This window comes from Oryctolagus cuniculus, chromosome 7, assembly GCF_051225735.1.
Source record: "Oryctolagus cuniculus isolate XC-2025 breed Fujian yellow rabbit chromosome 7, ASM5122573v1, whole genome shotgun sequence".
Classification (NCBI taxonomy): domain Eukaryota; kingdom Metazoa; phylum Chordata; class Mammalia; order Lagomorpha; family Leporidae; genus Oryctolagus; species Oryctolagus cuniculus.
The window spans coordinates 63,219,047-63,246,525 of record NC_142873.1 but is presented as its reverse complement, the minus strand read 5'-3'; the positions used below and the strand labels follow the sequence as shown (position 1 = coordinate 63,246,525).

The window sequence follows — 27,479 nt, the reverse complement described above, 5'->3', positions numbered from 1 at the left end:
TAGGATCTCTGTCCCTAGTATGCTGTACATTGAGATTTAATGCTATAACTAGTGCTCAAACAGTATTTTTCACTTTATGTTTCTGTGTGGGAGCAAACTGTTGAAATCTTTACTTAATGTATGCTAAACTGATCTTCTGTATATAAAGAGAATCGAAAATGAATCTTGATGTGAATGGAAGGGGAGAGGGAGTGGGAAAGGAGAGGGCTGCGGGTGGGAGGGACGTTATGGGGGGTAGTCATTGTAATCCATAAGCTGTACTTTGGAAATTTATATTCATTAAATAAAAGTTAAAAAAAAAAAAAGAAAAGGAGACTGGCAGGAGGAGGGTAAAAAACTTCAACAAATTCTGACTTGGGATGCCGTTAGCTGGTGAAAGGCTGGAAATCCAAATCAATTAAGGTGGCATAAAATACTGAAGTAAAACTCCATCCTGATGTGTCCTACTGTCTCCTTTTTATTCACAGGGTATATTCTTCTTCTTTTTAAAGATTTATCTATTTATTTTAAAGTCAGAGTTACAGAGAGGTAGAGGCAGAGAGAGAGAGAGAGAGAGAGAGAGAGAGAGGTCTTCCATCCACTGGTTTACTCAAATGGCCACAATGTCGGAGCTGTGCCTATCTGAAGCCAGGAGCCAGGAGCTTCTTCCAGGTCTCTCATGTGGCTGCAGGGGCCCAAGGCCTTGGGCCATCTTCTACTGCTTTCCCAGACCATAGCAGACAGCTGAACTGGAAGAGGAGCAGCTGGGAATAGAACCGGCCTCATATGGGATGCCAGCGCCACAGGTGGCAGCTTTACCTGATATGCCACAGCACCGGCCTCTCTCCTTTTCTTTTTAACGAGTTAAATTTTGTTTATTTATTTTACAGGCATAAGTAGGGAGAGGAGAGAGAAATAAAGAACATTCATTTCTGCTGTTCCCCCAAAAGCTCTCAAGGACTGGGGCTGTAAGCCAGGAACACAACCCAAGTCTCCTGTGTGGGAAGTAGGAATCTACTTACTTAGGCCATCACTGTTGCCTCCCAGGGTCTGCAGTAGTAGCAAGCTGGAGTCATGAGCCAGATCTCTGGAACTGAACCTAGTACTCTGATGTGGGGCACAGCTGTCTTAAACACTAGGCTATATGCACTCTCCAGGTAAGTATATTCTAATATGTGGGGATCCAGGGCTACCTCCTTGGTTATGATTTTCATAACCATATCATTTTTCATGTTATTGGCCCTCTCCATTTCTCTTATGAGTAGCCTAGGTCTTTGTCATCATATGTAAGATTGTAGATAATTTCATTATGAGTAATCTCATCTTCAAGCATATGGTTACTATTTTTTCCTAATGCCATTCTCTGATTAAATTTTGCTATGGACAGAGCATTTAAAAAATACTTAATTAATAAAAAATAGCATGTACATAGAATTTATACATAACTGTATCTGTGTATGTTATATATGTTTATCAACACATACATAGGGGCTGCTAGTGTTGTGGTGCAGTAGGTAAAGCTTCCACCTGCAATGCCAGCATCCCGTACAGGTACCAGTTCGTGTCCCAGCTGCTCTACTTCTGATCCAGCTCCCTGCTAATGGCCTGGGAAAAGCAGCCAAGGATAGCCCAGGTGCTTGTGCCCCTGCCACCATTTAGGAGACCTGGTGGTAGCTATTGGCTCCTGGCTTAGGCCTGGCCCAGCCCCAGGCATTGTGGCCATTTGGGGGAAGATCTCTCTTTCTTTCTCTCCTCTCTCTGTGTAACTCTAACTTTAAAATAAATATTAAAAAAGAAATATATATAGACACATGCTTTCTCGTGTATTAATTCTTTCAAACTTCGACCATACAGAAGCAAACTTTGTGTGTATTTGGCTATAAATGTCATTAGTTTATCTGTTGTTGGGAAAGCCAAGTTTTTAAGCTTATAGTAATTTTATCTCTAAACTTTTAACATATTATCCTTATTAGATATTATAGTTTCACATTCTAGAATCTCCACTTGACTCTTTTTTACAATTTTTATTTCTTTGCTGAGGATTCCTGTCTGTTCATTTTGAATGTATTTCCTTCGTGTCTTTGAGCACGACTGTAATAGCTGTATTTAAAATCTATTCCTGCTAATTCCATCATTGAGGCATTTCAGGATATATCATCTTTCAATATCTTTTCGGTATGGGTTACATTTTCCTGATTCTTGTATATTGAGTAATGTGTGATTGTATTTTGCACAATTTGAATAGTAAGCTGTCATTCAAAGTGAACCTCTCGATGCTGCTGTGTCTACATGGAGTGTTTTTTCTTTAAGCAGGCAGCTGAATTCTCCATTAAGTTATTTTAACCTGAGCTGAGTGGCTTAGAGTCTTTACCATGTAGCCAAAGAACTTGGGTAGTTTATACACAGCATTTGAGGTTACCTCTCTGATTCCTTCCTTTCTAAGATCCCCCCTTCCCTCTCCAGCTGCTGTTGTTGCTTCAAACTGCTACCCTGGTCCTTCAAATCAGAACTACAGTTTCCATCTGAATTCTAACCACTCTAAACTGCATAATCCAGTACTACTCTCGAGGTAGCCATAACCCGGGAACTCTTCTATCGTCATTCTGTTTCTCAAACTCCGATTCTCCTCCTAACCAGTACCTTCGGATAGTTTTTTGTTTTCCCCAAAGTTTATAGTGATTATCAGTGGGAGGACTGGCCCAATAGAAGTTACTCAACAATTATGAGTGGAAAATTCTTGTTGTTCTATTACTGCTGTGTTTATATCCCTTTATAAATAATTTTTCTCATGTTTTAATTTATTAAAATACTATTTCCTCTAGAATATCCTCTAGTTTTGTTACAACATGTCTAAGTATTGATTTAATATACTCTTCCTGATTCTCAAAATTAGTTTTAGCTTTTATTCTAGAAAGTTCTTAACTATTATCTATTTGAATATTGCTTCTCAATCATCTCTATTTTCTCCTTCTATTAGGTGTATTTGAATCTTTTCAATCCATTCTGCATTATATCCTCCAATTCTTCATATTTCTGGACTGTTCTTTGGGAAATTTCAAATTTTTCTTCCAATTTTCTATCCAACTGTGTCTGATATGCCATATAATGTGTCTATTAAGGCTTTCAGTTCAATTACTGTAACTGAGGCTTTGAAATATGCCCAGAAAATTGAACACTGTCTTGTTCTCCTTTTAGATTTTATTCCTTTTATTTCTTCAGTCATATTACATATAAAATTTTAAATTTACTATCTGATAATTCTGATACCAGCTATCGTTGTGGTCCAATTATATATTTTATTCTTCTTTCTGACCTTATTTAGCTCAAGGTGGTTTGTTTCCTCCTAAATTTAATGAGTCCAGACCGTATTTTTGTTCCCTGGGACTTTATCCATACAAATCCTTTGAGGACTATGAGCAGAAAGGTCCCATCACACAGAAAATTTATATTTTAAATCGGTAAACAATAAATATGGAATCATTTTAAACTACAATTCCAGCTTAGAATTACTTAGCCATAGAGCTTCTATGAATTCCAGCCCTACATCTGGGTAGTCTTTGGATTTAAGATTAGGAATTCTTAGGGAATACTGCATGCTCCCTCTTCTTTTTTTTCTCCATACAACCCAAAGACAACACCGAGATAGGTATCTTTTTCTGTGGGACTTTTTTCCCTAGTCCACCCACAGAGGGCTCCTGGATTCACAGAGATGCAAGTGTGCACTGTGCTGCGGCTGCAGGCTTTGTTGCCTGTCACCACACTGCCTGAGAGGATCTCATCTCTGGACCTCTAGAGTACTCAGTTCTAGATTCCTACCTGTATACCTCAGAACTCTGGGGAAGACTCGTACAGTGCATGTAAGAGAGGACCTTTTCCCCTCAGAACTGACTGCCCAGTACTACTCTTGGATCCCTGATAAACAACACACGCAGAGTCAGTGACCCTGTTTCCCAAACTCCCTCAAAGCTACTCACTACCACCCCACAGTCTTGTCTCTTGCTACTTACCTTCAGTTGACTTACCCTACTGTATAAAACAATCTGTAATTTCGTTAAACAAGCAGTAACAGTTATTAACTTTAAGCTATAAAACAACCAGATTTGTAATACTAAGAATAATGTCCAGTTCGAAACTCTAGGACCATTGAAATATAGCAAGAAAGTTTAAGGAGGATTTTGAGGTTGTTTTTTAAAGCAATCATCTCTACCACATTAATAAAAGAACTTCACTTACTTTTGGAGTCAATAACAAAACAACAAAGACCTTTGTGGAAAAATCTGCCCTAAATACAGTTGTGATTCTAAAAAATGTTACTCCAAATAGAAATGTATCAGTATCAAAAAGCATCAGAGTACATTTTATGATATATTCATCTATAGTATTATTTGAGTAAATATTCCTTAATTATCCTTTTATCTGTATTTGATATTTTTAGAAAATTTCATTATGACATTAATAAACAGTGATGACACAGGAAAGCATAGAAGATGTATTCAGAGATCAGACTGAGTACTTCATGGATTTCTCATCGTCTACCAAGCTTCCAACCATGCTCTCCCTGCAATGCAAGTGATTGGGAAAAGAGTAGGTCGTACCATTCTCAGCTCAGTAGGAACAGGGAAAGTTGTTCAATGCATCTAATCTGTAGCTTGAGTTTATTTCTTCTAAAACCTTTCAGAGAACTTAATCTTTTAAATTCTACTAAGATATATCTGCCTCTTTCATAAATACACTTTTGTTTATAACCTACAGCACTGTAGCACAGTAGGTTAAACCACTACCTGCAGGTCTGGCATCCTATGTGAGTGCAAGTTCAAGTTCTGACTGCTCTACTTCAGATCCAGCTTCCTGCTAATGAGCCTGAGAAAGCAGTGGAAGATGGTCCAAGTGCTTGGGCTCCTGCTCCCACATGGGAGACCCAGATGAAGCTCTTGGCTCCTGGCTTTGGCCTGGCCCAGCTCCAGTCATTGCAGCCACTTGGGGAGTGAACCAGCAGATGGAAGATTTCTGTGTGTGTGTCTCCTTCTCTCTAACTCTGACTTCAAAATAAATAAATCTTAAAAAAAAAAAACTGAAAAAAATTTTCTGACATGGAATCCTAATGAATTTGGAAAAATATGATCTGCTCAGAAAATGCAATCATTAAGGAGTGACTTGGCCAGTATGTTTATACATTCTTGCAAAATTAACCATAGTATCAAAAACATAACAAGAAAGAAATAAACTACTAGTACTCACACAAGGGGAGGGCTTCACAGCATCACTTGGGAAAAATCCAACTTCTCCAGATGCTAAATTTCTACCCTAAATTAGAAAAAAATCCAGAATTGAAATGAAATTTACTGTAAATGATAATCCCACAATGCTCGATAACAGTACTATTTCTTTGAATCCCAAGAATTATTTACATTTTGTATTCAGTCCTGGACATTCGCTTACTATGACACAGAAAAAGCAAAAGCAGCCAGTTTTTTTTTTTTTTTTTTGTATTTATTTGAGATGCAGAAAGACACACAGACACACACACACACACACACACACACACAGACACACACACACACTGTGCTCCCATGTGCTGCTTTACTCCCTAAGAGTCCACAATGGCCAGGGCTAGGACAGGCTAAAGCAAAAAGCTGGGAATTCGTCCAGGTCTCCCATGTGCATAGCAGGGACCCAAATATTTGAGCCATCACCTGATGCCTCCTAGGGGTCTACACTGACAGGAAGTTGGAATAGAGAGCTGGAAATTGAGCCTAGGCACTCCGATAAAAGAAACAGTCATCTTAATTGCTAGGCCAAACACCCAGTTCAGACAGTTTTCTTCCTTGTTAGACACTTAATAAGTGGTTTCATGTTGTGGTTATAAAATAAAGTTTATTTTTGAACATATCATTCAATTTTGTTACTGCTATATGTCTGATTCTATACAGAAATAATAGCATACTTTATCTTTCAATTTTAAATACATTAACACAAGTATTATACTGGTTTTGTGCAGGAATCAGGAAATAAGTTTAAATGGACACTATCAATGTGTTTAACAGAATATGTGAGTATATTCCTCTAATAAGGTGAGAAGAAACAGTGCTAAGGGTCAGAGATGGGGAAGAAGGGGAGAAAACAGGGGGAGAAGAAAGAGCGGTTTAGAGCAAAGGGGGAGAAAATTCAATAACCAAGCAGAGGAGATATTAATTTAGACAAGGCTCAAAAACTGCACTGTCCTTGCATAGCAAAAGACAAATATTCATTCATTCATTTATTCAACAGTCTTTGGTATTAGCTTGGTTAGATATTGAGGCAAATATAAAAATTGATAAAACAGTTCTTGCTTTCCCCTATATGTTGAGACCAAAGCATGTATATGTATAATAATGATACTATGGGAGTTAAAGATGGAGGAAGATCAAGGTTGGACATGAGGGGTGACTCCATAATCCATTCCAAGGGATGATGTACATACGTGTGGAAGTCACAGAGAGGGGGTTCTTGATATCAAAGGATTATGACTATCTTGGGAGGAAAAAAAATATACATATATGTAGAGAGAGAGACAGAGAGAGAAACACAGAAATTAGTGTAACCAGAAGGCAGGAAGAGACTGTCAGGAAAGAGAAAATCCAAGACTAGCGAGTTAATGCAGTGTGGTAACTGTCAGGTTGGAACAAATGTTTCTTTCTTCCAATTGTACTCACCGAGTGCTTTTCAGTGCTATGTTTTAAGCATGACATTGAGCTATCAGTAAATATATTTGGTGTCTATGCAACCAGCCAGAGCTTTATTCGTAAATGCACTGCAGTGCTACCTGAGTGTAAAATACAGGGGCGTGTGGGTGGGGATCCTAACTGAGTGGGCCCAGGAAAGAACAAGAATGATTTTTCAAAAAGCAACAGTAAGACATCTGAGTCTTCACTAAAGGAAATAAGTTCATTTTGCAGGGGAAATGCCCAAAGATGGTTTACATAATGTTCTTTCCAAACTACATTTGAAACGTATCAACAAATGAGAAAATCTTGGCTCTTACAAGATGGTGAACTGTCAACACTCATTCTTCATTAGAACTGCAAAAGGTCTTAATCTACAGGATGCAGAGTTCAGGAGAAGCAGTGATTTTGGGACTGTGCATGATGGCCAATGTAATAACTATTTACTATCTCAGAACAAAATCAACACGGAGCCGTTAATCTACATTGATACTTTTACTCTGTCCTCCTCCAAAACTCAGTCCACATATCACCTGTTCAGTTACGTCTTCTATAAAACCTTTGTGGAGCTGCAGGTCCAGGAGAATCCCATGCCTGCTCCCTCACTGCACCCTCGCCTACTCTCCATAGTACATAAAGAAGGAGGACCTTTGCAAAACCTACCAGGGCATTAAAAAACATTGTGGAAAACTGGAATTAAAAGTTTATTTTGTTACGAAATGTTTTAAATCTATGTACACCTTTTTCATGGTACACATTTTTCATGAACTTTTTGAAGATTCTTTCATATGTATGGACTTCACTTTTTTTTTTTGGTACCAAAATAAACTTATTTCTTACTTTCATTTTCCATGAGCTTCTTGAAGCTTCCTCATATTACCAATAGTACATGGTCATCTCCACTACTGGACCAGGAGTTCTTTGTGATCAGGAAAAACATCTCTGTCAATTTCTGTATAACCCAATGTGGACACGTGGTAGGCATGTAATAAATGCTTCTGAATTGAGACTTTGCTCAATGTGATATTCTCTTGTCAACATGCCTCTTCATCAAAAATTTCCAGAGGGCAGGCATTGTGGTGCAGTGGGTAAAGCCCACTGCCTGGGCTGCTGGCATCCCATATGGGTGCCAGTTTGAGACCTGGCTGCTCCACGGACCAGGCTGATCCAGCTGATCCAGCTCCCTGCTAATGCACCTGGAAAGACAGCAGAAGATGACCCAAGTATTTGGGTCCCTGTGCCCATGTGGGAGACCCAGAAGAAGCTCCTGGCTCCTGACTTTGGCCTGGCCCAGCCTTGGTTGTTATAACCATTTGAGGAATAAACCGGTGAATGGAAGAACTCTCCCTCCTTCCTTCTCTGTAACTCTTTAAAATAAAATTAATCTTAAAATTTTTCAAAAAAAAAAAATCCTGTTTTCATAAACACAAGCAATAGAAAGCACTAAGCTACCTCTTCTGTATGCAAATGTCCATATGTTGACCTTCCTTGACATTTTCTACAAGGACTGTGTGTTGGGGAGCACAGTGTCACAAAACCACTAAAATGAAGGGAGAACAAAAGGATGAATGGGAATTACAATCATCTTAGATGGTAGAGAAAGGGGCCATGATTATATAAGAAATGCTCTAAAACTGGTCACTTGCCATCCAAGTACCAAAAAAAAAAAAAAAAAAAAAAAACAAACCAAAACCCAATACATTTGAACTGTTGTGGGTAAACCAGTACACTTGGTCATTTTATCAAAAACCATTTTGTTCTTTCTCCACTTCAAAGGCACTATTACAGACCACTTCGGAGTGGGGGAAACTCACTAAACTCGCTGCCATGGTCATTCTGCATTGCTTTCTTCTTAAGGAAATGCTTTAGCAGTGCAGGTTACAGTTCCTCAATGACCATAGGCATCCCTTAGATGACATAAAGCAAGATATTATTCAACAATTCTCAATGGTGAATTCTTACAATTCCTCACTTACTCTTAAGAGATGTCAGTTTTAGGTAAGGGAGATAAAATGTGCTATATTCAATGATTTCCACTTATTAAGGAAATAACTACCCTATGACATTTGGAAGATTCAAAACAAAGCAATATGTAGGAGGAATGTCTTTGGTTCCTTGGTAGATGTGCGTGGGATGTACATTGGTAACTCATTAATACTAATGGATGCAGCAGCTGTTAATCCCTGACACATGAATGGCACAGCAGACTGTAACTATGAAATAAACCATCTTCAAAGCCTTTGGTTTAGTGGCCTTTTGTGATGATTTATCTAAGAGACTCGACTAACCTTGATGAGCAACATGTAACTGAATTTCCTCCTTCTTTACATTCCTCTGTGGGCATTTCATTCTGGCTCAGATAATCAGCCTGTCATCCCTTGCACACCTATTACAAATGCCAGAGATAGGGAATCATCTTTCAGTTATCCTCGTGTCTGATATTTGTTCTGGGAGTCTCTCAACATCTTCAAGGTCAGCCTGAAAACATTCTCCTTCATACTCAAGTGTCATCTAATATACCATATGTGCTATCTTTATATGCATTTATTCTGCAGGGCGTCTCTGTACTGTGTGATGGAGCTTTTGTAAAACTAATAGTACAGGATGGGCCATTTTTATAAAAATACTGTTTTTGGAAAGTACCTGAGAAAATGGGCTATGGGTTGCAAATAATAATGAGAAAAGATGTGCCTTTATAATTTTCATTAATTAGAACACAGAAAATTATAATTCATAAAATAATGTTGCTTCTCCTGAAAAGCAAATAGCTTCCTGTAGGAAAACATATCAAACTAAAATTATTGACAATTTTTTCTGAAATTCTTTACCATCATAAATATAAATGCACTATTAAGTATGTATTTATTCCTAAATGACTTCAAGTTTTAATTAAACCTCATTTTTCTTCAAGAAAAATCCACCACGAATTGTAATAAATTTAAAGTACTTTAGAAACTACTTCTGCAGAGGAAAACATTGATGTATGCCAGGAAGGCAGAGCTAAAACTGCATTTTTAAATCCAAAAGACAAGGATTGCTTAAAATGACAGAAGTATCCTCCAAAAATCTTAATCGTAAATTGCTTGGCACCTAACTTTGTAAAAAGGAGGAAGAATTGCTTTAAGAAAAATACAGTGTCTCTTCCCTGTGGCTCATTTATCCCCTTAATACTACCTGGATTGGAGCTTTAATGCACTCCTGGAATCACACTGAACAATTTGAAACAGATGTGGAATGCTGACTGTAAAAGGGACAGATTAATGGTTATTCATGAAAGATTGGAAAGTCTTCCAAGTTACAATGCCCTAAACACTCTCAACATATGCAGGATGGTGCCGTGGGGATTACTAAGCAATTTGTTATGCGTGGGTAACGGCCAGGGTGACTGTCACCCTGCCCAGTCACTTTGCCTCTGTCAACAACACACCGCTTAAGTGGAGGGGAAGAAAGAAACACACAGAATGATCACGGATTGAGGGAATACAGGTGAGTATACATACGACATAGGTTACAGACTGGATGGGCAGATGGAAGGATGAATAGAGACAGAAGCACTGGATTATGCTGAACTGGCCTGTGAAGACATACAATGGAAAAGGGGAGACGATCAGGAAAAGACCAAGTCTGAACCAGCCTCTGGTAAGCAGTGGTTTGTGTTCTCAACTGCAGCCACGTTTGTAACCACCATCGTCACTCAGGGAGATGTCAGAGCAGGTTCTTAGAAAACACAGACAGGCAGGAGCATAGGGATGTGGCATCAGAAGAGCCTGTTCTATTCCTAGCTCTGCTATAAAAAGCTGTGTAACCTTAGGCAAGTCTCAATGGTAAAACAGGAATGAAGATAAGACCTACCACACACACCTTAGCAGGCTGTTACAAGGATCACAGAATTAATATGTGTGAGAGCACTTTGTGAATGTCCCATACTTATTTTCTATTTCACCCATAATATTGCTGTTTGATTATTCTCAATCAGTTCTTTTATTTCTGAATTTTCACTTTTGTCTCAATCATGTTGATGCAACAGAAATGCTTAATCTTGCACATAATCCCAGCAGTCTCCTTACATTTAAGCAAACTTGTTAAACCATAAATAATGTAGACTCCCGTATCACTTTCACCTGAATAAGATGTATTGTATTTCAGATAGTTTATTTTTTAACTGAAAACCTTTATTGCAAGTACACATATTCCTTCATTGTTAATTATCTACTAAGTGGAGGACAAGATATATGTTTCTTACTAGTGAACCTTGAAAACTCGCCAGGCATAAATGTATGTGGTTGTACTGAATGACTATCATAATAATTTCCAAAATATTCTGAACACAATGCCACAAAAGCATAGTCCATATACTTTTGATATTCCTTAGGCAAAAGAGCATAGGATCTTTTTATTTAACTTTTATCCCATATATAAATGTTAAAATTCAAGTTTCAAAAGACCATGGAATTTACATTTCTGGTATAGTTCATATGTAGTTAAGTGGCTTTCATAGGCTTAGAATTCTGAATAACTAAACAAGTTGCATGCACCCTGGTCTAGGATCTTTGAGATAAATTTATTTTCAATTTGTATGCGTTTATCCTTGCACCAAGTTATCAAAATAGATTTCAAAAGCTTCGATTTTATATTTGATGATTTCTTCAATTCTTAACAAAATTGTTTGTGTTTACTATATCTCTGAAATTTTGGCAGATGGAAGTGTCCAAAAAAAAAGACTTAAGAAATTTTAAAAATATTCTAAAAAGCCATAAGCTGTGTTTCTACACTTACTAGATGTGAGATGAATATAGCAGTGAATAAGGCTTTGTGGAATATTTTTACTATTATTTTAAAAAATGTACTTGGTGGGGTTCCTGTATTTCTCCAGCAAGAGAGAGGATGCTGATCATGAATGTCTTTAGAATTTTTCTGTAGTTTCAGTGGGCAAGACCTTATTGTACATGATGCCATGCTGAACTGTAATAATATAAATGTATTTTTCTTGTGAAAGAAACAAGAGAATGCTTTGACAATGGTTAAAGAAACTCAGCAAGCAAAACCCAGTCTGCATGTAAGGTAAGCCAAATCTCAAGTGGGCCCTCCACACAAAATCTGCACAGAACAAGGCACTATCATATCTTTGGTGAAGTCCTGGAAGGGAAGAAGCCATATAACAAAATAAGCTAAGCTGGAAAAGTCCAAAGAAATTTGTTTCCCTAACTCTGGCAGACAATAAATATTTATCCTTACTGATTTTAATCATCACTAACCACAAGGAAATATCTTGAACAGCACTTTATATATTAAATGCTTACGGTAGCATTAGCAATTTTAAAGAATGTTACTTTTCTACTAAGACTAGAATCAGTGCTTTAAAATGTATTGGTTTCATCTGCAAAGAGGGATAGTTTGACTTCTTCCTTCCCAATTTGTATCCCTTTAATTTCTTTTTCTTGCCTAATGGCTCTGGCTAAAACTTCCAGAACTATATTGAAGAGCAGTGGTAACAGTGGGCATCCCTGTCTGGTACCAGATCTCAGTGGAAATGCTTCCAACTTTTTCCCATTCAATAGGATGATGGCCATGGGTTTTTCATAAATTGCTTTGATTGTATTGAGGAATGTTCCTGCTATACCCAATTTGCTTAGAGTTTTCATCATGAAAGGGTGTTTTGTATTTTATCGAATGCTTTCTCTGCATCTATTGAGATAATCATATGTTTTCTCTCCTGCAGTTTGTTAATGTGGTATACAGTTAGAAACGTGCCAGGGGATTCCAATTCAATCCCATCAAGGTGGCATGTACCAATGCCATCTCACTAGTCAAAGTGATCAATTTCAGTTCACAATTGATCATAATGATAGGTCTAAGAGTCAAAGGGATCACACAAACAAGCCTAGTGTCTGCTAATACTAGCTGATAGAATAAAAAAGGGAGAGAACAATCCAACATGGGAAGTGAGATACACAGCAGACTCATAGAATGGCAGATGTCCTAAACAGCACTCTGGCCTCAGAATCAGCCCTTAAGGCATTCGGATCTGGCTGAAGAGCCCATGAGAGTATTTTAGGCATGGAAAACCAAGACACTCTGGAAAAAAAAAAAAAAAAAAAAAAAAAAAAAAAAAAAAACCAAACCTAAATGAAAGATCTCTGCAAGTGAGATCCCAGTGGAAAGAACAGGCCATCAAAGAAGGAGGTATCTTTCTCTGAAAGGAGGAAAGAACTTCCAGTTTGACTATGACCTTGTCTAAATAAGATCGGAGTTGGCGAACTCAAAAGGCTTCCATAGCCTTGGGAACTCATGACTACAGCCTAGGGAGATTACTGACGCCATAAACAAGAGTGTCAATTTGTTAAGCCAACAACAGGAGTCACTGTGCACTTACTCCTCATGTAGGATCTCTGTCCTAAATGTGTTGTACAATGTGAATTAACACTACAACTAGTACTCAAACAGTATTTTACACTTCGTGTTTTGGTTTGGATGCAAACTGTTGAAATCTTTAATTAATATATACTAAATTGATCTTCTGTATATAAAGATAATTGAAAATGAATCTTGATGTGAATGGAATGGGAGAGGGAGTGGGAGATGGGAGGTTTGCGGGTGGGAGGGAAGTTATGGGTGGGGAAGCCATTGTAATCCATAAGCTGTACTTTGGAAATTAATATTTATTTTAAAAAATTAAAAAAATAAAATGTATTGGTTTTACAATATATACAAGGCACTGTGCTATGTGCTAGGTGACTAAAATTCAATAAATGCAACCACCATCTTCAAGAATCTCATTCAGATAATGTCATTTCCTCAATTTGCTTTTACTTTACTTTTGATTTATTTTTGTAAAGTTTTTTTGAATTTTATGTCATAAATAAACCTTATAAGGTATTATTAGAAAGTTGAGAATATGATGATGAATTCCTGGCCTTCTAATCTTCGGTAAGTCATTTAAAATTTCTTGCTTTCAATATCCTCATCTCTGAGATGAGAGCTTCACCCAAGGATCCCCAATGGTGTCTTCACCACCACAATTCTTTATTTACGTATACTTTTCCCAAGGATCTTCAATTCTCTGGTCACTTACTACTGGCCATTATTTATTTAATCCACAAATTCTTTATTATGGATAATTTTTGCAGTAATTTAACCTAGTTGCTTTTATTTACAGAAGAGGACATGTTAATGTATAGGAGTCTTTTTTAAACTTTTATTTAATAAATACAAATTTCCAAAGTACAACTTTTGGATTATAGTGGCTTTTTCCCCCCATAACCACCCTCCCACCTGCAACCATCCCATCTCCCACTCCCTCTCCCATCTCGGAGTCTTAATGATCTTCATTTTAACTCCATGTGAAGACATCTACTTGCCAAAGTGTATACAGGACAGACCTCTTAGAAATTACATTCATTCATTCATTCATTCAGGAATTGGGATTATCATGAGTAAATTCACTATATAATCTGTTGAATTATTTGGCTCACAGTCTAAACAGCAGGTGCACATTTAAACCCCTTTTGGTATCAAGTCAATAGTCCAGATTGACAAACCACCAAAAATATTCAGTGACTGACACAAACTTCTAGTAATTATAATAGAATGTAAATTATATGGTAAAATAACAGAAGAGTTTCTCAGAACTGTCCCCATAAAATGTTACTCTTTCACTTTCCAGAAAAGAAGAGATAGTATGTCTCTATGTGAATTTCTGCTTAGGTGACATTATAATCTACATTATCCCCTGCATTAAACATTGGAAAAATACAAGATTTAGTAACCAAAAATGCCATCTTGAAAGTTAACAATTAGGTCCTCACCCACTTTGTCAGGAGGTTTGCCAACTCCCAGAATACAGTCTGTACACTTGGAAGCATTCCTGCAAACTCAGTTTATAATCTATTCAATCAAAGCCAGTTGGCAATCACCCAGGGAAAACGTTTCTCACAGGCCTTTACTAATGTCTATTATCTTCTATCCTCATGTCTCTCAAGGCCTTCGTCTCCTACTGCAGTCACATGCTGCCTTTTTCTCCTTTCCTGTAATTAGGGATCCTGATACCCTCAGGGTCAAAAAATCCAATAAAAACAAAGGCTTCAAATTAAAGGCTATACAAGCGTACTTCAAAAGGTTCGTGGAAAATGGAACTGAAAGATAACTTTATGTTGGTGCAAAAAAATTTGAAATCCAGGCTAAGGGGAATCTTCCAAAAGTTCATGAAAATGTATTATTACCAAAAAAAAAAAAATAAACAAATAAAAACAAAAACAAAAAACAAAACCCTATACATTGATTTCAAAATTTTGCTGCACCAACATGAACTGATTTTTTATTCCATTTTCCCACAACATTTTTAAAGTGCTTCCATGCTAACCAAGTAAGCCTTTACACTTTCCTCTTGGTTTTTAACCCCCACATCCACGATCTCAAGTCTGCCTTGACGTCTCCTGATGGACAGGCTAATACACCAGCCAGTGGTGAGCAGCAGTGTAGAAGAAAAGCCCAGGTGAACTGAGGAGCACCCTGGAGCTGTACTCCATCACTGCTAAAAAGGTGTAACTGCCACAACAGCACTGAATTTGGAACTTCACAAAGAAATACCCGCCGGTAAGAATCTGAATTGGGAAAAACATATCAGTTGCACAGATGCTGATTCCGGTCCATAAGCCCAAAGCAGTGAGTCTTTTGGTAATGATGTCTGTTTTAAAAGGAGATTAGGTTATCTGTTTTATATATATATATATATATATATATATATAATGTTCTTATTTGTCTTTGATTATCATGCAGCCTGAATCTTGAATTTTAGATCAAGAGGGGAAAATAAACACTTTCATAAAATTTACTGGACCTAATATTCTTGTGTGATCTAGATAGATTAGAGAAGTCTCCTTGTAAACTGGAGCAGAGTAAAAGAATGTTTCAAAGTGACTGACTTCTAAGGCTGCAGGGAGAGGTGTGGGGAGGAAGGACCTACTAATTCCTCCCGGCCACACCTCCCTTCTCCAGCCCTCAGATGCTGGAGCCAGGCTACGAGTCATGGCACAGATCACACAGGTTCTCACTCACATGCCCTTGGCAAGGGTTGTTTTCTGTAAACCCACCTGCTTCCCTCCACCTCTCCTTGAGGTATCTGAGGCCTTCCTCATCCAAAGGGCTCTGAAAAAAGGGCTCACAGGTTTCAGCTTGATATGTATATAAATCAGTCCTTCCAGTGGGAATCATCACTTGCACTTTTATGTAGAATTATGAAGTGACAAGTTTTATCTCTGATTAAAGAAATTAAGCACTGAGTGTAAGAATTATGGGGGCACAATAGTCTTCTACGAGCCCTATATGTCAGTGGGACTCTTGGCATTAAATAAAATTAAATAACAAGCAAAATACCAGATAATCGTTTTCCCACTTCTGAAAAATGAAACTTAGCTTCTACAATCATTATTATACAGAAGTACATTTTCTTCCTTTTCAATTTTCTTTCCCATTTCTTTCTTATAATTCTCACACCTCTGTAAGTCATTTAAGTACTAATATTCCCATTTTATAGATGAGGGATCAAGGTGAGGATGAAACTTTAATTCACCTTAAGACTATTCTGGGAGAACAAAGATAAATCTAAATCAGACCAGATGAACATTTCACCATCTTTCAAACCACTTCATACAGTAAGACTTGAGTTAATAAACAATGAACTTGAAACCTTGTAAATAACATATTATGGAACTAGTATTGTGGAATATTCATTCTACACCTGCAGCCTAAATGTCTATTTTCTTCTAGGCACTGGAGACAAACAGATGGAAGTCATAGTCTTATCTTTGTGGAGTGCTCAACCAGGCAGGAAGCAGGATGAAGGCTGGGGGGGGGGGGGGGTTCTTGGTTCCAAGAAGATCCAAAAGAAGGTGAATATAGTACTGTGCCTTGATGGTAAGGGTTTAGCTGAGACAATGAGAGTAGAAAGGAACATCCAGGTAGAGGGTAAAATACACATACATGGTGGAGATTTGAGAAAACCCATTCCTTGTGAAAAAGATCTCCCTAATCCAACTCTTCAATTTTTTTCCAGCTCAAAGTGAGTAAAATACACCTCTCTCTATTTATTTAAATCTCCTGGGTCATATCTGTTTGAACAGTAAATAGAACAGTATTTTGAAGAGGCAGGAGTTGTGGTGTAGGCAAGCAAAGCCATTGCCTGTGATGCTAGCATTTCTTATGGGCACCAATTCGTGTCCTGGCTGCTCCATCTCCAATCCAATTCCCTGCTAATGGTCTGATAAAAATTAGCAGAAGATGGTCCAATTGCCTGGGCCCCTGCCATTTATGAAGGAGATCCAGAAGAAACTTCTAGCTCCTGGATTTGGCCTGGCCTACCATTGGCCATTATAGCCATCTGGGAAATGAACAAGTGGACAATCTTAAAAAACAGAGAGGAAAAAAGAAGAAGATTTCTGCGGAAAGTAAAAATTCTTGACAAAGTAAACTAAGACTAGGACCACTCACTGTTCACTCACTACCAGTGTCCCAATTGCTGGGATGAGGGAAATGGAGAATGAACAGCTTGCTGTTCATGGCCACGTCCTGAACTACATGTCCACCAAGTTCTTCTCAGGACTCGCTGTGACCAGGAATGCTTTTCTCCCGAGAATGTATGAGTTCCTGTCAAGCTCACATCATTTCCTGACTTTTCATTGTTTCTTGTATGACTCTTCCCCTGAAGCAAAAACTCAAAAGAACTTTAAAAAGCAAAAATTATCGCATAGAGCAATGTTTTGTTTCCTGGTTTTTCTACCCAAAAAGAACTAACTGGCCATCAAAATGTGTTTTCTTTAGATGTGTTAAAAAAATAAAACAACTCTTCTGAAACAAAGGTAGAGTGATCTAACATACAGAAATAAAGTAAGAGACAAAAGTCTGGAAGAGGCTCTAATTTTAATTCTGTAACTGCCATGCTATGGATAGGGGATGAATCTGGCCCTTTAAGCCCACAGAACTAAATGAGGGTGACAAGATTTTTCCATTTATCCTCTTTATGGAGATCTCTGTAAATTAATCAGAATGTGTGTAAAAACATTTTCACTCCTTAGACTAAAGATCATGTAGATGCATGATTTGGAACTGTGAAGTATCACAACTGTTTTCTAGGTTATTTAACTTTCATTGTAGATAAAAATACATATATTTTTGGCACGGATTACAGTTCTACTGCTTATAATTGCCTCTTGGTTCCAATTAGCTTACAAAATTCTCCCAGTGGAGTATCTGGAGATTCATAAATGACAATGGAGAAAAATAAAGTCCTGTGATATAGGATATGGAATCATAATCGTTTCCTAAACTTTATTCTAAGAAGGAAATATACAAAGCATGCTATTGTAAAAGAAATCTTTGATGGCATGGCTTGAGTTGACATTTACCGTTTTCTTTCTATTGCTCTCCCTTCTCTGGTAAGTATAATCTGTTATCTTTCTTGAGAAAACAAAGTTCCTAATACAATCTCTTCCAGCATGAAGGATGTTCTCTGCTGTTATTAAGCCTTTATTATCATGTATTTTAACAAAGACCTATAAGCAACAGGTTTACCCCTAAGCAGTCAATGACACTGTTATACTCAGTGAAAACTATGGCTTACACCTGCACTAAGAAATGTACCCTAAATGGCCAATTTCCTATTTTATATTCATTTCAGTTGAAGACAATTTTATAGAGCTTTCAAGGAAAGGAAAAGAGAAAAAGAAGACAAAGAAAAAGCTGCCAGAATGAATTCCTTCAATGCAAAGACTGAACAGAGCACATTTTTACAGCTCAATTGACAATTCATTGTTTGAAAGAAGTTATAATGAAAATGCAGAGCCCATTCACTTCAATAGCATTAGAAATTACTGTTGTTATAATAATAATAATATAGACTAGACTAATAGCTATTCAAAGAAAGAAAGTTCCTGAAAGATAGTAGAGGCTAATTTGTATTCTCTGGACATAGAATATATAGAAAACATGACAGTCTATAACAAAATCTGACTTTCCACATTAATGAGTGAAGTGATACACTTGGGAAAAAAAACAGGATATAAAGTTTAGAAAGCACAAGTTGTTGAAAATTTCCAAAGAAGACAAAGCACTTAGCTAGTACAAAAGATATTTCTGAAATGCAAATGAAGGCCATAGTAACATCACAGTAAGTATTCTAGATTTTTACCTACAGGCTTAATACTAGATTTATTTGACATATGATTTTAAAAACTCTTAATATAAAACTCAAACTAGAGACCAAGTGCATCCCCTATCCTGAACTTTAATATTTCAATAGGTCATTAATGCTATGAGGTTGGTACCTGGTTGTCTGTTTCCTGGTCCTAACAATATGAATCACAGCCAGGCACTCAGTAGGTACTTTCTAAGTATTTGGATGGTAGGTGGAAGGATGAATAAGAGTTACAGCTTAATGCTCACTATGCTAGAATTCCTCCTTATATTTTTATTTTATATGCTGTGATTATAATTACTTCCACTTTACAGATGATAGATGTAAAACTGAGGCCAACAGAGTGTTTAAGGTCATGCTGCTAGCAGATGGCAGAATCAATAACTACTACTCAACAAAATGTACTATGATTTTCCAAATTCTAGTGCAGGAAAGAAAAAACACTCTATCTTGCTTCTCTGGTACTAATTATGTGCAATCTCAAATAAGATTGGATAAGGATCAAAAAGAAGTGCTGAAAAGCTATGTTCTCACATGCAATTTAAAAAAAATTCCCAGTTGAACAGTCACATAATTTAGGGTGTAAACCATAAAGTACATGCCTTCTTTTGACTTGTACTCTTCAGCAAATTATCATACATGGAACCACTGTGAACACATCTACAGACCATATGACTCTGAAGTATCAACCAGTACATTTCTTCATACACTTACACCCAACATGGAGAAAAGATTTTTGCTCAGGATTTTTAAAAGCATGCCACTCAAGATCATGTCATTTTGTAAGTGCAGTCTCAAGCTAGTTTCTTACATGTATCTTCCCCAAGTCCACTCTGAAACAAAAGCTAATTTTATTAAGACAGCATTGAGACATTATAAGAAATGGAATACTTTTTAAATCAAAGAGAATAAGTTCAGTAGGAAGTTTGTGGCAAATACATTTTTATTGTACACTAATTCTTTGGAAATATATCCTTTGTGTAGCACCTATCATAAAGTATTGAGTTCATTGTATTATTTTGTTTTGTAGCTATGCTTAATAAATTAGTTTACTCTCTATGACCAAATAGTGAGCATGGGATAATGCCCATAACTACAATGGAGTCTTATTAACTGAATCATCTAATTAACGGCTCACGTTAGATTTATCTTGGGTTTAGTACAAATTACTCATGCTTGGGTTCAACCCAAGTCATCTGTATATTGATCTTCAAAAGTCAGTGTGCACTGACATAATTACAAAGGCCCCCCTAAGTGATTCAGTGAGGATTCTGTACATTGGTCTGGTCCAGCCCCCTTCATGTAACATATAAAAAACTAAGCTACGGAGTGAGTGAACGACTTGACCCATGACATCTTGCTCTCTTGCTGCAAATGAATGACCTGAATCCAGTATTTCTCACTCTGTCACTGTTTCTTTTATTAAGGCTAGAGTTTGTTAACTAAAAACCCTTTGATTGGCTTAAAGGTATTCATAAGACAATCCTAACTTAAGTTACATGCATGTTACAAACACCAGATGAACTTTTAACACGTCTGAAATGTCAAACATACCACAAGCTGCCAGCATGCATGAATGTTTCTCCTGAAGACAGGAGACCTAATGTCAAACCACTGACTGGAGCTGATAATTGAAGTGTGAGCAGTGTCTGAGCAGTGAATACAGAGTTGGCACCTGATACATACTTGCTGATCTGAAATAAATGTGCTAATTGTTTTTCTCTGTTCTAAACACTAACCTTATTTTTCCCTAACCATTACACACCCCCGGCTCCCCCTATAAAGACACATACACACTATCACTCGAGAACTCTCATTCTCCCTACAATTCTCCAGAGTATTTCCAAAGCTATTCTACCATCACACCAGAAAATCTTCATGTTTCCAGGCAGCTAAGAGGAAATAACAACTAATAATGTCTTTCTTTTTGTCTAGAAAGAATAGAAGACAGCACAATTTAGTAAAAGGAGTACTTAGGGTGGTTGTCACAGAGCTTGAATTATAATCTGTATGCTGTGAGGACTAAATGAAATAATGAATCTGAAAACACCACTAAAAAATTGAAAGCACTATCTAAACCTAATGTGATAAAAAAAAACAAATGAGGAAAATGAAAAAAGGATACTACACAATTTTTTACAATTTTTTTACAAGTCTAAGTTATTGGTAAAAAAATCTCTGTACCTATTTCAAAATCAATAAGTAAATATTTTTTTAAAAAAGAAAGGAACAGGGACTGAAAAATAAGAGGCCCCCCAAATTCTCTCTTAAAATAAACGCCTCTAAGCACATACTGTGCATGTTTCCAAGATTCCTGCTGACCTAATTCTACAACTTTCAGAATGATCTCAAGGATATTATAGTATCTTATACACTTATATCACCAAAATCTTCAACACTTAGTGCTTGGCTTGACTACTTCAGTGCCTTTCTCTACAACAAGAGATTGGAACTGATTGGTTTTCAATATCATGGGGAACTGCTTAAAAATCAGCTTATTCTTAGAACTGCTAGACAGCTTCAGAAATGTGTTTTGGCTGTGGTACATTGTTACTCTGCAAGTATTCAATTGGCAAAGTCCACATTCTTTGTACCTGGGCTGGTGCATGTTATTTTAAGATTTATTTATTTATTTGAAAGGCAGACTTGTACACACATACACACATACACACACACACACAGAGAAAGAGAGAGACAGAGAGAGAGAGATCTTCCATCTGCTGTTTTGCCCCCACTCCCCAAATGGTCACAAGGGCTAGGGCTGGGCTAATCTGAAGCCAAGAACTAGGAGCTTCTTTAGAGTCTTCCACATGGGTACAGAGGCCCGTGTACTTGGGCCATTTTCCGTTGCTTTCTCAGGCACATTAGCAGGGACCTGGATAGGTAGTGGAGCAGTTGGGATTCGAACTGGTACCTATAAGGGATGCCCACATGGCAGTCAGTTTCATCTGCTACACCACAGCGCCAGCCCTGCAGGTCATATTTTTAACCAACAGCAGAAGTAATTTGGCACCAGGTCTATATGTAACACTTAAGAAGGTCTGGCACCTTCTGCTTTTATACCACCCATTACATAAATCTAAATAATAAATTATGGAAAATAACAAACTGTTGTATAATAAACACAAAGTGAGATGCTGTCACAAACTTGATGGTAGTAAAATAAGCCCAAGAAACTGGTTTCTTTAGAATCAGAGACAGCTATCTTCTTATCTTACAGAGCACATAAGCCTCACTCACCTCCCTTAAGAAGTTTAATCACGGATAACATGATTAACGAGGATGCAGCAGTTTGTGGTAGGGAAGAATTCTTGAATTCTAGGGCAAGAGTTCCTAGGTTTGAACCCAGCTCTGCCAAGTTACTGTCATGTGATTTTGGGCAAGTCACCTAACTTACAGTGCCTCAGCTGGCTCATCTATAGAATGAGTATAATAACACTAACACATTTTTATAGAATTTTCATTAGTATTACATGAGTTAATATATGTAAAATACACTTAGAACTCTGTTTTGTACATGAAAATATATGATGAATATTAATTGTTGGAGCTGTTGTTGCCACTATTATTGCAAGAAATGAAAAAAAATAAGCGGGGGGAGGATGCTGTGGTATAGTGGGTAAAGCCATTGCTTGCAGTGCTGGCATACCATATAGGCACCAGTTTGAGTTCCAGCCGCTCCACTTCTGATCCAGCTCTCTGCTATGGCCTGGGAAAGCACTGGAAGGTGGTCCAAGTCCTTGGGCCCCTGCACCCATGTGGGAGACTTGGAAGAAGCTCCTGGTTCCTGGCTTCAGATCAGCAAAGCTCTGATCATTGCAGCCATCTGGGAAGTGAACCAACAGATGGAACTCCCCCCTTCCTCCACCCCGTAACTGCCATTCAAATAAATAAATCTTTAAAAAAATAAAAGGGAATTCTGCCCAATTATGTCCAAATTAAGGTAGGAGTAAAAGAGTAGATAAGATAAGACAGATTTCACAGTATAACTCCAAGTGAAATGCCAAGGAGTGGGAGGTAGCGGTGTGTGAGAGTGATGATGAAAACGTAATTAGTGGGAGAATGATAAGATCTGAAGTCAGAGAAGAAGGCAGGGACTGCAGCACGAATCCTCTAGGTCACAAATTCATTCATGCTAAGGTGTGAATTATGTACGGTTACAAAGGAGATGCTGAAAGACTTTAGCAAGAAGTATGTAGTTGCATTAGGATTTTACAGGGGTTGCTGGTGAGTGTTGCAGGCAAATTTTGGAGGTGAGGAGATCAGTTAGAAAATGGCAATTGCAGAGATCATGCGAAAACTGATTAGAGGGGAGATGGAGAAGAAATTCATTGGGAGTGATTTAGAACATAAAATGAGGAAGACTTCATGACAGAAGAGAGTGAGTAGAAAGAATAGACTTTATGAAGATTTCAGACCTGCATGCAAGAGGATAGATGGACCGGATGGTTTTGCCATCAATCGCTAAGGAGATGGAGTACTTGAACAACACTATCAATTACTTTGACCTAACTGACATTTGTAGAACTTTTTACTCCCAAAAGCAGAATACATGTTCTGTTCAAATGCACACAAAAAGTTCATCAAGATAGACCACATTCTGGGCCATAAAACAATTCTTAATAAATTTTAAATTATTCAAGTCACACAAGCTATGTTCTTTTATGATAAGGAATTAAGTTAGAAATTGGGAATAGAACTATGTCTGAGGAATTGCTAAATTTTTTGGAAACTAAAGAATGTATTTATTAATAACCCATAAGACGTAAATGAACAGGTAATTAGAAAATATTTCCAATTGACCGGAAATGAAGATCTATCATTTTAAAATTTTTGAGTGGTAGCAAAAACAGAACTTAGAAATTTAGAGAACTAACTGCCTATAATGGAAAGAGAAAGGAGAGTGTTCAAATCAATAAGCAAACACTCTACCTTAAGAAACTGGAAAAAAGGAGTGAATTAAGCACAAAGCAAGGAGAAGAAAAAATAATAAAGATCAGAGTAGAAATCAATGATATAAGAAAAGAAAAACAATAGAAGAACCAATGAAATGAAAATCTGGTTCTATGAGAAAAATCAATAAAATCCATAACCATGTAATCAGACTGAAGAGGAAAAAAGGACATTACCAATCTCAGAAATGAGAGAAATAACACCACTACAAACTCTACAGACATTCAAAGGATAAAGAAAGAACACTGCAAACATCTTCATGCCATTACATTTGACAACTTGGACAAAATGGACAAATTCCCTGAAAAAATCAAACTATCAAATCTCATGAAAAAAAAAAAAAAAAACAAACAGATGACCTGAATAGCCCTATATTACAGAAACTGAATTGTGGTTTAAGAAGATCTTCCTACTAAGGAAACTTAAGGCCTAGATAACATTCCTGACAAATTCTATAAAGCACTTCAGGAAGAAATAATGCCATTTCTAGAAAACCTGTTACAGAAAATTGAAGAGAATAGTTCCAATTCTTTCCTTGAGCATTACATGTTATCCAAAACAGACAAAAACAATTCAAGAAAATAAAAAATATATAAAAGGATAATCTATCATTGCCAACTGAGGTTTACTGAAGGAAAGCAAGCTGGGTTTAATAAGTGAAAAAAATCAATGAAATCCACCTTATTAGTAAACTGGAAAAAGGGAAAAATGATATAAACATTTCATTTGATGCAGAAAGCATTCAACCAAATCTAACATCCATCACTGTTTAAAAACTCTCAGCAAACTAGGATTAGAAGGACATATCCTCAATCTGATAAAGGGTATTAATGAAAAACTAAAGATAGCATCATACTTGCTGGTGAAGAACTAAATATTTCCCTCTAAATTGAGGAATAAGGCAAGGATGTGCACTCTTACTATTTGTATTTAACATTTTATTGGATGTTCTAGGCATTGCCACAAGGCAAGAAAATGAAAGGTTGGGGGCCAGCATTGTAGCACATGGGTAAGCTGTCTCTTGCAACACCAGCATCCCGTATCAGAGTGCTGGTACCAGGTCTGACTACTCAGCTTCCAATTCAGCTTCCCGCTAACGTACATGGGAAAGCATCAGAGGATGGCCCAAGTACTCAGACCCATGCCAACCATGTAGGAGACCTGGATAGAGTTGCTGGCTCTTGCTCTTGCCCTGGCCCACCCTTGGCTGTTATAGCCATTTGGGGAGTTAATCAGCAGATTAAAGATCTCTCTCTCTCTCTCTCTCTCTCTCTCTCTCTCACACACACACACACACACACACACTGCCTTTCAAATAAATAAACACATTTTTTAAAAAGTAAAAGCATCCAGATTGCAAAGGAAAAAGTAAAATTGTTTATTCACTGACAACATGATTATCTATATAAAAATCCTGCTGGAATCAGGAAGAAAATCTACAAGAACAAATGAATTTAACCAGACTTACAAGAGAAAATTCAACATGCAAAAGTCAACTGCATTTCAATATACTTGCCATAAACAGCAGACATTGAAATTAAAACTATCACTGACAATAGCATCAAAAGGAAATAAGAAATAATTACAATAAATTTCACAAAAGACTGCATGACTTTAATTTTGACAATTACAAAACATGGCTGAGAAATTGAATATCTAAATAAACAGAAAGTATACCTAATTCAGTGATCAGAAGACTCAATGTTGTAAATTTTCCAATATTGATCTACAACTGAATATAACCCCAATCAAAATTCCAGCCGGCTTTCACTAGTGAATTGAAAAGATGATTTTAAAATTCATATAGAATGCAAAGAATTAAGAATAGCCAAGGGGCTGGCACTGTGGCATAGTGGGTAAAGCTGCTGCCTGCAGTACCGGCATCGCATAAGGGTGCCGGTTCGAGTCCCAGCTGTTCTACTTCCCATCCAGCTCTCTGCTATGGCCTGGGAAAGCAGTAGAAGATGGCCCAAGTCCTTGGGCCCCTGTACCCACGTGGGAGACCTGGAGGAAGCTCCTGGCTCCTGGCTTCAGATTGGCACAGCTCTGGCCATTGCGGCCAATTGGGAAGTGAACCAGCAGATGGAAGACTCTCTCTCTCTCCCTCTCTCTCTGTGTAACTTTGACTTTCAATAAATAAATAAATCTTTTAAAAATAGTTAAAACAGTTTTGAAAAAAAATAAACAAATTTGGAAGGCAAACACTATTGATTTCAAGACTTCTTATTTGCTGCAATTAATCAAGCATCATATTTGTACACAGATGGACAAAGAGATCAAGGGTCAAGAATAGAGAGTCTAGAAACAGACCTATACTCATAACTAAGGATAACTCTTTATCTACAAAAGTTTAAAGACAACCAAGTTGATCAAAAACTCTCAGCTCAACAAATGCTGGTTTAACACCTGAGTTTCCATGTGCCAAAAAATGTACACCTCTCATGCAATACACAAAAAAGACTCACAATGATCAATAAACCTAAATGCAAAACTGAAAACCACAAACATTCTAAAAGAAAACATAGGAAAATATCCTTGCAATTTGGGGATAGGCAAAGATTTCTCAGATGGGATACATACAGCTGATCCATAAAATAAAATGGCAAACTGACTATATCAAAAGTAAACTTCTGCTGTGTCTACAAAATTATTAATAGAAGAAAAAGATAAGCTACAGATCAAGAGAAAACTTACAGATCAGCAAATTTTATTAAGTACTTTTATCCAAAAGTAGAAAGGGAACTCTCAAAAATCTATACTAAGAAAACCCACAAACTCATTTAAAAAACTTGATGAAATATTTGAACAAGTACTTCAGCAGTGATGGCATATGGTTGGTAAACAAGCCCAAGAAAACATACCTAACATTATTAGTCATTAAAAAAAAGTAAATTCAAACCACAGTGGTAAAAAGACTAATCACACACAATGTTGTAAAGGAAATAGGGCACCTAGCACTCTCACTTGTACAGCGGATTGAAATATAGCACTGGTATGGTGACTTTGAAAAAAGTTTTGTAATTTCTGAAAACAATTAATCATATATATACCTCTGACCTGCTCATTCCTCTTGATATTTTTCCATAAAAATGAAAGCATAGTTCATATAAAACTTATTCTTGAATGTTCATAGAAGCTCTAAACAAATGATAACTTTAAAAGTCCAAGAACACATGACAAACAAGTCATGCTGTATCCATGAAATCATAATCAGCAATAAACTGTTTTTAAACACAGAAACATGGTTGGATCTCAAGATATTCATGCCGAGTGACAGAGATACAAAGAAAGAATACATATTATGTGATGTGCCATAACACTATAAAAAGTGTAACCTCATCTACTGTCTGAAGGCAGAGCAGTGGTCACCTGAGGACGGGGACAGGGTGGAATGGAGGGGACAGCCAGAGGGGCATGATGACTACAAATGGGCACAAAAATTTGGGGAGGGAGCTGACAGATACATTTATTATCTTGATAATTAGTGATAATTTCATTTATATATACATTTCTCAAACATAATAAGCTGTATACTTTAAATATGTACAGTCAGCATATCACAAAAGTAAATTTTGTTTTGGTTTGTTAAGTGGCATAAGAAATCCAAGTTGCAGCAGTTCTTGTAGGAGCTGTAGGAGTCTGAATTATGAGTAAGACAC

At 37.1% G+C, this 27,479-nt stretch overlaps 1 protein-coding gene across 2 annotated transcripts in view; it reads right to left on the bottom strand.

The window, feature by feature from the left end:
* Window positions 1-27,479, bottom strand: part of VAV3 (vav guanine nucleotide exchange factor 3) — a 404,596-nt gene that overhangs the window by 40,220 nt on the left and 336,897 nt on the right. For both annotated transcript variants that reach the window (XM_089300257.1, XM_002715817.6), the window contains exon 21: window positions 5,218-5,283. In XM_089300257.1, coding sequence (XP_089156383.1) covers window positions 5,218-5,283 — 66 coding nt within the window. The remainder of the gene's footprint in view (window positions 1-5,217; window positions 5,284-27,479) is intronic.